Genomic DNA, 12,027 nt, shown 5'->3' with positions numbered 1-12,027 from the left:
AAACACTTGACATTCTCTTACCACTTATATTAGGAAAATAATTGTCATTAGTAATTAAACTTTCTACCCATTTATTGTGAATAATCATACTTTTAGATATTCTCTAATAATCTAATTTTTATTATATATTTGCCCACAACATACCATATTATTAAAAATAGATAATAATAAGATATGTTGGCCAACAAATTGATGGAATTATTTACAAAAATTGTAAAAAGTTGTACTATTAATGTTAAATTTTTCCGTTAATTAACCCCATCGCACTAAACTAGTTAATCCGAAACTTCCTTCTCTTCTTGTCCTAGTCGGTCGTAAAAACCCCATCAAAGCACAAACCCTAACCCTAAAATCGCGGAAACCATCGTGCGAGTAGAGAGTGAAAGATGGACGCGCTTCGGAAGCAACTGGATGTGTTAATGGGAGCTAATCGCAATGGAGACGTCACTGAAGTCAATCGTAAGTATTACGATCGTGATGTTTGTCGTCTCTTCTTGTCTGGTCTCTGTCCTCACGAACTTTTTCAATTAACGGTACTGTACCACTTTCTCTTCTATTAAAGCCCTAACATGCTTCATTGATTTGTTTGTAAAAATAAGTGTGCAGATGAATTGGTTTTCTTTAATTGCAATAGTGGTTAGTGAATTCTTTTGATCGTATTTAACTTGATTGATATTTTGGTTGTCTTCATAAACGTTTAAGGAGTGATTTTTTGGGCATTCGTCAATTATGTGTACTAGTGTTTGAGCAAATAAGGTGGAAAATATTTATTTTGGGTACTAGTTTCTACTCTAGTGGAACTCTGAATTGTTATATTTGGGCATTCGTGGAATGCAAGTGTAATAGTATTTGGGCAAATAAGTTGGAAGAGCTTGAGTTTGGGTATAATTGAAAAGCCGTTAGACATTCTTCTCCGAAATCTGTCCTACAGCGAAAATTTGTGGTTTCTTTGCTTTTATTCTATGTTTTCTGATTACGATTAAGTTGAACTGTAGTCATACTTGAGGATCGGAATTTCGCAATGTTACTCGAACTTGGATAGTTTTCCTATAAGGTTATGTGTTGGAGTACAAAACTCATTTTTTTGGGTCTAAATTGAAGTTTGAAGTGTTAAGACCCATGTCCAAGTGTCCACATTTCATAGATGTTAAATGAAGAGTTTGATGTCTAATGACAAAACTCAGTTTTCTTTCTAATTTCTAGACATGGGTGATCTAAGGGGAGCTGTTACAGTCATTAGTTGTATTTCGGTCAATGAAGCAATACCATATGATCTATTATGGGTTAGCTTTTTTAGACAAATTGGACATGTTTGTTGATATACTTGGTACTGTGACTAGGTCATTTATTTTCGTTGGAGTTGGTTGAAATTTATATGCTTATGTTTCCAATATTAGTTTGGCTGCTTTGATAATTTGGGTGTTGAGTACTTGTTCTTTCATTGGAATAATCAAATTCTAGAAATTATATTTAAAAATCGTAGTTTTTAAAAGCTCACCTAGGAGCTCCACATGATGGGTTGAGTGCCTTGATAGGAACGGAGTGGATTCCTTAAGGCGAGTGCCTTATACCACTTAAAGGCAAGCACCTTTGAATGCCCTAGAGCACCTTTTGGTGTTAAATTTAGAAGCTTTTATGCATAAACTCACCACATATATTTTCTCTTCTGTTCTTATTAGATACCCTTAAATTGGTTTTTAATTCTCTTTTTCTTCTAGGGTTTTCTATGTATTTTTGTGGGTTTTTTTTCCGGAGTATCAAGCTCCTCACATCCAAAATTTAGCGCCTTCACTTGCTGTGTAGAGCCTAGAGCCTAAGATTTAGGAACACATAGTGCCTTTGGGCGCCTCGTCCTTTTTGGAACTAAGATAGAAGTAAATTAGTCACCATACATCTTGATGTTGGTGAGAAAAGATAGGATCCCTGTTGTATTTTTCTAACTTATGTTGAAATCGCAGACGTTATTGATTGCCTCCTAATGCCCTTGAATTTTTCATTTCCTAGGAATTGCATATTTGTATAGTTTGGTCAAAATATTTAGGCAAGCATTGGAAATGAAAAGTCCCTTAGAATTAGAAATTACCACTAAATATAGGAATTTAATTACTAAGGGTTGTCAAATTTCTGTTTTAATGGAAAAATTCCAACATTTTTTTGACAAAGTAACTTCCAAAAAATTAGTAGTTTTGGCTTTACGTTAATGAAATGAGATGTGGCAACTGGCATGTTAGGGAAATAGTCAAAACAGACTGTCTTCTGCGTTGTTCTGAATCATAATTGAAGAGTATCAGTTATTTATCTGTTGAGGTTTTTTGTTCATCTTCATATTGAAATTTTTTATTCATCCTTCTGAATTGGTTAACGTGGGTGACGTGTTGTGTTTCTTCAGAAAATGGACATGGGGCCTTGTCCAAAGGTGCACTCGTTGCAGTTGCGGAAAGAGTATCCTTTTTGTTTGACTTCCATTATGTTAATTTGTTTGTAGAGGTTCAATTTTCTATCACAATGTGTGACTTTTGTATTATTTAGAAGATTTTTCATTATGCAACTCAAAACAAAATTCAATTCGATACAAGAGACGGAAACGGAACCGAGAAACATTAATTTAGAGTTTCCGAAACGTCAGGAAACACAAATACCATTTTAGTCTATTGTATTTTGTTACAACTATAAATAAAATAACAAAAATTATATAAAAAAAAAGACAACAAAGAAAAAAAAAAGGAAAGAAAGACTTTGCTAGTAGAAATAAAATGGGTTATAATTAATTTGGCCACTATTAATGATAAGCCCACTATTGTAGACTCTACTACCACTCATAAAAGAAAAATCTGAAAGAGGATCAGAAAAAGAGGTCGCGCTTCACTGATCTTTCTTTTTGTGGCTATAAACCTAATACTAAGGATCTCCCAATAAGTATATGGTGAGCTTCTTCTCTGGTTTGGAAGATAAGTGTGCCTTTTAATGAATTAAGTAGGATTTTTAGCTGTAATATAGATTGGTTATTATCCTTTATTGAAACTTGTTTAAACCTTAATGCCCTAATAGATATGAAGAAGCAAAGGCCAAAGGTGTTGATAACTATGAAAGGGAATTGGAGGATGTAATAGATAGGCTTATCGTTGAATGTGACAGAAAAATTACAAGAGCTCTCAAGCGTCTTGCTGAGGAGGATGCTAAAGCTGCTATTGCAATTTCTGTTTCTGAGGTTACTCAGGTTTGTACAAATATTTTGGTTTAAGCATCGCTATTTGATTAGTTACATAGGTTTTAATTTCCATTTCTTATTCGCTGCAGACAGAAGAGATCATGGAGTTGTCCAAGCAGATCAAAGAGAAACTGAAAGAAGTTGATCAGTTTGGTAAGTTAAAGTTTTCTTTGCTGAACTAACTCACTATTAAGAAAATGTTAAACCTAGTTGATGTGTTTGTATGTTAAAAGGAAGGGAAGTGAGAGCTTTAATTAGAGTTAGTAATATGAACTTATGTTACCAGTAGACTTGGTAAGTTAAAGTTTTGAAATGTCTGTTTCTCTGCTTTTTTTGACTTATTGTTCTAGCATTTGCAATGTGTCCACTCATGATATTGTATTGTTGTACATTTCCATATGCGTAAAAAGGTGTTTGGTGTTAGACAATATGTTTTTAGATAGATTTGGAGTGAAGTAATTTGAAGCAAAGGACATGAACATATTTGGAAGGGAATTGAATGATTAGTTCCCTTAATTTTGTTGATGAAAAAATCTCTACAAAAGTGGTAAAGTTTGAAAGGATAATGTTTTCTCTCTTCCTCTCCCTTCTTTTTTACTCAAACAAACATGGGAATATTTTCTATACATTCCCTCCCCTTCCTTTTTTTCCTTTTCCCTTTCTAAATTCTTATCCAAACTTAGTGTTAGAGTGTGCTTTGGATCTACATGTTACAAGTTAGTTGTGATGGTACTTGTTAATGGTCAAAGTACCTTGTGATGTATGGGTTAAAAGTGTATTTTAGATATTATACTATTAGTTAGTAATAGAGCTTATTAGTATAAATAAGGTAGTTTTATACTCATTTTTTTGGAGAGTGCAAGCCTCTTGAATACTTTTGTTACCATTTTACTGTTGTAATCTTGAATTACAGCAATATACATCCTTTTACATCCTCACTCAAGTTCTTTACTACTTGCTATTGTTTGGCTTCAACTAATATTCTGGAATGATGATGCATCCTATCTATTGCATACCTATATCTGGGTTTCAATTATAAATTGTAGCTAACATTACTGTTTTGTAGAATTAATTGCTATGATACCAGTTGGAATATAATACGTTGTGAATAATTTATAAAAAACCTTAAAACGGTACTTTTGATTTTGAATTACTGAAATTGTGACATTTGGAAAATAAACCTACTTATCAAACAATAAAATAGTGTTTTGATCATATTAAACCACTAATTGCTAAACTGATATGCTGCCCTTTGTTCTGTTAAGATTTTAGCCATTGGTTTTATACTCGTGGTTTTGTTTTGTTTTGTTTGAATATCTATTATACTTGTTTATTTTTCTTGCTATAGTTTTTCAATCAGTGTGCTGTTGTGCCTTTTGCTTTCTGAATGTTTCTTGAATTTTGTGTTTTAGATTTTGAAGGAAAAACCGATCTCAAAATTCGAGCTTTAGAAGAAATTGAAGAAATGAGAACAATAAGAGCCGACAAACAGGTATGTTTGTCTCTGTAACGTTTAATTCCAGAAAAGCATTGGGAAGCTTATTTTTGAATTTATTCGTTGTAATTGACCTGATCAATGATGTGTGTTCTCCTATTGCAGTCTATGCTACTTTTGGATGCTTTCAACAAAGATAGAGCCTCTCTACCACAACCACTTCTCAATCCTCCTTCCTTGGCTTCTATTCCTGTAGTTGTTCCTGATGCACGTACTCAAGAATTGATTAATGAGAAACTGAAGAAAGCAGAGGAACTTGGTAAGATCTCCTTTGTTGGTTTTTGCCTTTTTAGGCTTATTTTCTTCTGCTAATAAGTCTGTTGACAACTCATACATGATTTCATAAGGTTTTCATCAGTGTGCCTTAATTGGGTATACTTTTGTCCTTTGTCCTACCATTGCATATTTGTTGATATGGTTATGGTCACTTTGGGCATCTTACCTACGCTATTAGTTAAGTTACCTCATCTTGTCACGTGCTTATAATTGGATCTTGTAATTTTAATTGCTGATATAGAGCATCCTTCAGGATGATGTATAAAAAGTAATAAAGTAATATGAGAAATCATTCCTGATTCAACTTTTTCTTTCACTATCGAGATTGTTATTTACTTTAAGACATGGATGTTGTCTGCCTACTCTACTATTAAATGAAAACAAATGCAGAGTCTGATCTTTGAAATTAATAATTAAGTTTCTGCTGAAGTTCAAAATTATATAGTTTATTCTTTCGCTTAGTTCCTCCTGGCAGTTCAATTCTGACTCATGTCAGTTTCTTTCTTTGATGCCATGCTGTTTTGTCATAGCAAGCTGGTTAAAGTGACCTTTGTTTTTGTATTAAAGTTGTGATTTCTGAACATTCTATGTGTTCAGGTGAGCAAGGGATGGTTGACGAAGCACAGAAAGCATTGGAGGAAGCTGAAGCACTGAAGAAGGTTGATAGTATATTATTACCTCCACTGAGAATTTCAGTTCATCACATTACCTTTTTCTTATCTAATAAATCTGTACACTGTTGCTCCAGCTTGCACCAAGGCAGGAGGTTGTTGCAGGGGATTCTGCTAAGTATACTGCTGCTGATGTTCGAATTGTGAGCCCTTCTTTTCAGTACATCTTTTCAACTGTTGGAATTACTTGGTGTCTGTAATATTGTCTTTTTTTTCTTGGCCTGTGAGGTTGGGTTGGTGCAATGGCTGGAGCCTGGAGGTGGTTGTCATGGCATTTGTTGTTATTAGTAAATGTTTAGAACTTGAGATCTTGGGTAGCTAATGAGTAGGGTAAATATTAGTATATGTTACGATGATATTGATTACTGACCTTGCAGTCTGCGTAATGACATATTTGGGATGATTAGAAAGGTTTTAAAAAGTGATTTTGTCATGAATTGATTGCGGGAGCATAAAAAGTATACTGGCTTGTGGAGTGGAGGAATAATCTTGGCTGTCAAGCATATCAGCTATTGTTCGACCAATGGATCACCACTAAATTCTTTTAATATTGAGAGGATGATGTATATATATTTGTGTTTTCTTGTAGACTTTCAGTGGCTTATAATTTTTAATGCTTCTTGTATTGATTTACATTGCTTTCTCATAGCTCTTTTTTTTTCATTATGTGTTTGCCATATCATTTTCTGGATATTGGAAACAACTATTTAAACTCTTGGTTTTTTTCTAAACTGCTCTGTGCTCTTGCAGACTGATCAGAAGTTGCGTGTCTGTGATATTTGTGGAGCATTCTTGAGTGTTTATGACAGGTAAGAATTAAATCTCACTGTTCTAAGATATGTATGTGCCGACCATCTTGTGAGGGTGATTAGGCATGGTATTTTTGGGTTTCAAGTACTTCAGTGTTTGACCTGAGCAATTATACCTCCTTGTCACCAACAGGCTTTTGGCCCCAGTTTTACGAGGATATCTTTTGCTGCTAAAGAATGTGCGTCTTTTACTTTATGCTTGTAGATCATGTTGTTATTAGCTAGATACTTAATAGATCTTTGTGTAAATGATATGTAATGGTCTATATAATGCGTTTGGGTGGATGTATTTGATATTTATGTGTGGTTTTCAGTGATCGTCGCTTAGCAGATCATTTTGGAGGGAAGCTTCACTTGGGCTACATGCAAATTCGTGAGAAGTTAGCTGACCTTCAGGTATGATGGCTATATGCTCTCTCTCTCTCTCTCTCTCTCTCTCTCTCTTTGTAAATACGTTTTGGTTTTCTATGACATTTAGTGTGACCCTGAGCTATTTATTTGACATGACTGAAATGTGCATTGAACTAGTGATGGTAACCTTAGCGTTGCACCTTTTTTCTGATGTTATATAGTTCCAGAATCTATTTTTTTGGGCTTATAGCTTATATGATAAAAGATCCCTTATGTTAGGGCCCAAATATGGAGGTATTTAAAATGACAATTAATGACAAGACTTGGGATATTTTATTATTTGCAAGAGTTTCTATTATATCTGTAGAGTTGGGGAAATTCTCAAAGACTCTGAATATGTGATTCAGGTGCTGGTCTATTGTCACATTGTTCTTCTGTAAAAGATCTCGGTTGTGCCATCTGTGAGTTCTTCTTTAACTTAGAAGGGTGGTTATTGCATTTATTTATTCTGACTTGTACACATAGTATGTATTCTCACCTTCAAGCGAGACTTGAAATAGAGGATGGAGATTAATCCATGGAGTTTTCAAATTAATGTTCAAAAGGGAAAGGATTAGAGCCTATAATTAGTTGCTTGATGAGTTTTTTCTGGCATACAAATCGGTAAATTATATTTTAACTTGTATGCAATTGTGTTGGCATTCATTTTGGCCAATGATTGCTTAAAGCTCAAATGCTATCACATACCACCTTCTTATTGTTAGACTTGGCACATGGCATGATAAACCTAATGTTGAGGTTAGTGATTGAGGATAATGCTCATAGTTTTTATCTTTCGTTAATCTGACAAATTGCTGCATGCTGATAAGGGCTCTCCATTCTTAGATTCTGATTTTCTTCCTTAACTATGTATCAATGTATGTATCTCTTTTTTCATTTTCTTGTTTTTTTTTTCAACGTCTGCATGAGGATAATGCTTTTGGATATCTGATAAGGGCTGAGTGCAAGAAGAAAGCTTAACCTTGGGCCTTGTGGCAAGGGACCCTTCTCCGGACCCTCGCTGCTTTGTGCATCAGGCGGCCCTTCTTTATTTGCATAGGATATTAGATTTGTAGTGAGTCAACACTGAGTTGTAGCTGTATATGCTCTTTCAACGGTGTGTGTCCGATTTTCCCTTAAAGGTTTCCTCGACAAATTATCTTGTGTCAAATTAAGAGTTATATTTGAAGGATAACTGTACCTCTAACTTTGGTCTGTCTTTCCTTTTACTGCTCCAATATTACGAAAGATCCTCCTTTTTTGTCGCTGGTGCCTGTTGATTGAATTGCCATTCTACAGGGGTTTGATATTTGGTTTTTTTCTTGCTTCTGGGTTTACATTCTTGCCTCTCTTTTCTTGCTATTGATTTGTTTCGGTCAAAATGCTTGTGCATTATTTGACAATGTTAGAATGATCTTCAACCCACATTAATTTTCCTATGTTATTGGTAACCTGGTTCGTGGGTTGGCTTCTTGAAAATAAACTTGCCTATCAAAGTATCCTTTGTGAGTATATGGAAGCGTTCTTGGTAAGTCATTTTTTTGTATGTGTAATCGTCATAGGGTGATGTCTGTAGCATGCTTGTGTATTCAACTCACAGTAATCTGTAGCATCGTTTGTGGTTCATGAATTGGCTTCTTGAATTGCTTGAATGAATTTTATATTGGATTTATTAAATGTTTCAGGAAGAAAGAAACAAGAAGCGCAAGGTACATGAAGATGATAGAAGGTAGGTGTCCTCAGCCTTCATTTTAGTCTTTTCAGCCGCTTTTCCCCTAAAATTTGAAACCCCCTGGACTTTAAATAGTTATTCTTTTAACTCTTTTTGTACTGTTCTCCCCTCCCAAACTGTACCTTGTAGGTCGAGAGAGCGTAGTCGTGAAAATGAACGAGCACCCAGTAAGGATCGGGACAGAAGCGATAGCCGGGAACACAGGGATTATGACCGAAGAAGCAGGGATCGTTATAGGGGTGACAGAGACCGTGGTCGTGACTATGAAAGAGACAGGGAGCGTTCCCGCAGTTATGATTCAAGAAGTCGTCGCAGGTCTCGTTCACGGTCTAAAGAACGCCCCAGAGACTATGGACGTGATTATGATCGTAATCGGTAATTTTAATTCCTCAAACGTTTGCATCTGGGTGTTCCTGGCGTTTGCTTAAAAGTCAATACCATGCATTTCTTAGTTGCATAATTAGGATGACATTTTGATTCTGTTGCTATGATTTTTGTAGATGGTTTTGCCTGAGTTTAAATTTTATGGCGATGATTTTGAGATCCATGTTGGAACCTTCTGACCACATTTGTGATTCCAAGTAGTGTTTTTTTTCAAGATCTTGATTACTCTTGAGATGTTCTGATTGGTTACTATCTCTTGTTTGATATACATTGTAGGCGCCATGACCGAGATCGATACTAGAGCTTCATCTGCTGCATTTTTCATCCCAAGGTTTGTTCTTGTGTGGGTCCGATATCATCTGTCGAAGGACATCTGAAGTTTTAAGTTATAATACTTTGTATGTCTTCTGTTTTGGGTTGGTTTGTTGAAAGAACACATAGATGCTTCTTTTGCTGGTTGGAGAAAGATGGTGATAAATTTTATTAAGCAACTTTTTAGGATCTCTTTGAATAGAAAGATCTTGATTATGCTGAGTTGTACTGAGCTTAATTTTTCAGTCATACGGTCCTATCTCAAATGCGCCTTTTAATCGTTGGATTTTTAGACTTGCATATGACGATTTCACCGGATAATTATTAGCCATGGAATTGTTTTTTGTGTAATTGTGGTTATCAATACGGTGTTTTTAAGTATATCATGCTCAACATGCGTAGTTCTCCTGAAGGAAAAGGGAGACCTGATAGTTGGGGGACCTCTCGTCCAAGAGGTGCTACGATTTGCATCGCTTGTTCATGTAGCTACTGGAGCTAGAGGTGTTTATTCGGGTGATCAGGTTAGTTTCGAACGGGTGTCATTCGGTTCGGTTGTATTTTAGATCAGTTATATTTCGGATACATGTTACAACAGGTCACACTCGAGGTAGAGTCGGTTAGTCACGGTTCGGTTGAAGATCGGTTATTCGAGCTATCGGGTTAGCATCAGTTCGCTGTCAATTGAAGTTCGTGTCGATTTTTAATCGGTCTCAAGTTGTCATCGGTTAATAATTAGTTTGGTTTTACCGGGTACAAATTGGGCTCGGGTGTTTTTTAAGTAGAATTTGGCCACGAATTACTTAATATTATCAATCAAATCAGTATCAGATTACGTTGTTAGTCATTTTTTAATTAATGATAAGGTTCCTTTACTTAAAGCAAAATTGTTAAAATGCAAATTAATTAGTGATCTTTATTACATTGTAACTTTTACATGTTTGACCGAAAATTAAAATTATAAAGTTCTATTAATTTTCATCTAATTCGATTAAAAGTAGTTGAATAAACATTGATCATTGATTATTAATTCTGAATATATGAAACCATGTATTTATAAAAATTATTTTATTAAAATATTTATCACTTTATTATAATAACTAATAAAATGATTGAATATGAGTTGATCATACTTCTATGTTAAAAATTGGTTCAGGTTTACAGCAGTTCGATTTAAACTTCGTTTGGGTTAAGTCGGTTTTATCCGAATCGAGTTCGATTTCGAGCATGATTCGGGTAGGATGACTCGGGTCGGTCATTATTAGGTTCGGGTAATATCGGTTAACGGTTATGTGTCGTTATAAAAATCGGTTACAGCTCGGGTTCAGTTTTCCCATTTTCGATTGTCAACCAGTTCGAGTATAACTTCGGGTCGGATAATATCGATTCGATAAACCTAAAAAAGAAACACGTTTTCGGATCGAATTACTTTCGATTTGGGTTTGAATTTTGAATCGATTCACTTTTGAACAACTCTAACCGGAGCCTTCAAGGCGACTTCTCATTATTATTGCATTTTTGTTTGATCTCAAACAAAAGTTGATGAGAGCATAAACTACCCTTGACAATCGACTCATTGGGAGTCGTTTTAATTTGCGTCTGGCTATCTTTGGGTGAAATTAGGCTATCTTGGTTGTCAATTTCAGGATTGGGCAAAGAAAGAAGGAAAGGCATTATTTCTTTTTTTTAATTACAAGACAGCTTGAAGGAAGTGGAGGAGTACGTGAGATTCATATCAAAATTCAGAAGGTATTATTTCTTAAAATAAGCATTGAATCGATGAATATGATTATTTCAAAATTGACTTAAGTTTTTACTTTATGCTTTGGCGCTTGACAGTAATCTATGAAAGAACCGCAATATTACACAAATTGAGATGTTCAATTAGGTTTGTTCATGGTCATCATGTGTGTAAGTTGCAGCCTTTTCAAGTAATTGTAATTTCTAACACTCTTTAAAGATCTTTTTTGAGCGGGAGATCTTTGACCGCACTCTCCTTTATGAGTATGAGTTGTTGTCATCCTTCCCTCTCTAAACCCCAATCATAGTTGTCCTATGAGCGAGATACACTGGGTATGATAATAATGATAAATTAGGTTTGTTCAAATCTATATTACAAAGGAAAATTCCATTAAGGGTTTAAATTTGTTTTTTTTAATACAAAATCAAAGTAAATTGAAGTACATTCATTTTATTTTACAATTCAAGTTGAAATCAAAATTTTACCGAAGTGATCTAAATCAAATTAGATAACCTTTCAAAAACAAACCAAACCACAAAATAGAATTAACTCAATAATTTGTCCTTCTTACAAAAAACTGAATGTTAAAGAAACAGCAACTTATGTGAAATATGTAAGAGGGCTAAAAATAAAGCGTTTATAATTTCATAATTTGTATTGATATATGATTAGATTGTCTTATATATCATTTTTTTTATTGCATAAACAAAAGTTCAAACTAAATCAACTTTAAAAGTTTCAAACGTAAACAACTTAACAAGTGCATAATCCTTGTTAAGTAATTTTTTTTAGCTTAATTACATTATATTTTCAATATTACCTTTTTTTGAAATCCCTATTTTCTAGAGTATTTTTTTATACTAGTTAAAAAAACTTAACTCTTTAACCGAAACAAGAATCCGATTTTCAAAGAGTAGCTTAACTCAACCATGATTCTTTCAAAATCTTGTTGCAATTTATGATGACTACAATTCTATTTGGAGGAAAATAGTAAATTAAAAATGCGACATTG

The 12,027-nt window shown here is 34.3% G+C and overlaps 1 protein-coding gene across 3 annotated transcripts; it reads left to right on the top strand.

The window, feature by feature from the left end:
• Positions 1-246: 246 nt before the first annotated feature.
• Positions 247-10,221, top strand: LOC130797017 (uncharacterized). 3 transcript variants are annotated; one of them, XM_057659485.1, is made up of 13 exons: positions 247-533; positions 2,390-2,442; positions 3,049-3,217; positions 3,298-3,361; positions 4,621-4,700; positions 4,809-4,962; positions 5,577-5,638; positions 5,728-5,793; positions 6,401-6,459; positions 6,774-6,855; positions 8,535-8,578; positions 8,711-8,956; positions 9,242-10,221. In XM_057659485.1, the coding sequence occupies exons 1-13, from the start codon at positions 387-389 to the stop codon at positions 9,264-9,266; spliced, it is 1,251 nt and encodes a 416-aa protein (XP_057515468.1). In that variant the 5' UTR covers positions 247-386; the 3' UTR covers positions 9,267-10,221. The 3 variants fall into 3 exon arrangements, 2 of the variants coding, with proteins under 2 accessions (XP_057515468.1, XP_057515469.1); XR_009038781.1 differs by lacking the exon at positions 9,242-10,221 and adding an exon at positions 7,218-7,271 and having other exon boundaries at positions 260-533; positions 8,711-8,807; XM_057659486.1 differs by lacking the exons at positions 8,535-8,578; positions 8,711-8,956; positions 9,242-10,221 and adding an exon at positions 7,218-7,272 and having other exon boundaries at positions 260-533.
• Positions 10,222-12,027: the final 1,806 nt, after the last annotated feature.

This window comes from Amaranthus tricolor, chromosome 12 (assembly GCF_026212465.1).
Source record: "Amaranthus tricolor cultivar Red isolate AtriRed21 chromosome 12, ASM2621246v1, whole genome shotgun sequence".
NCBI classification, from domain to species: domain Eukaryota; kingdom Viridiplantae; phylum Streptophyta; class Magnoliopsida; order Caryophyllales; family Amaranthaceae; genus Amaranthus; species Amaranthus tricolor.
Note: the sequence above shows the minus strand (reverse complement) of the source record. Positions and strands in the feature narration are given on the sequence as shown.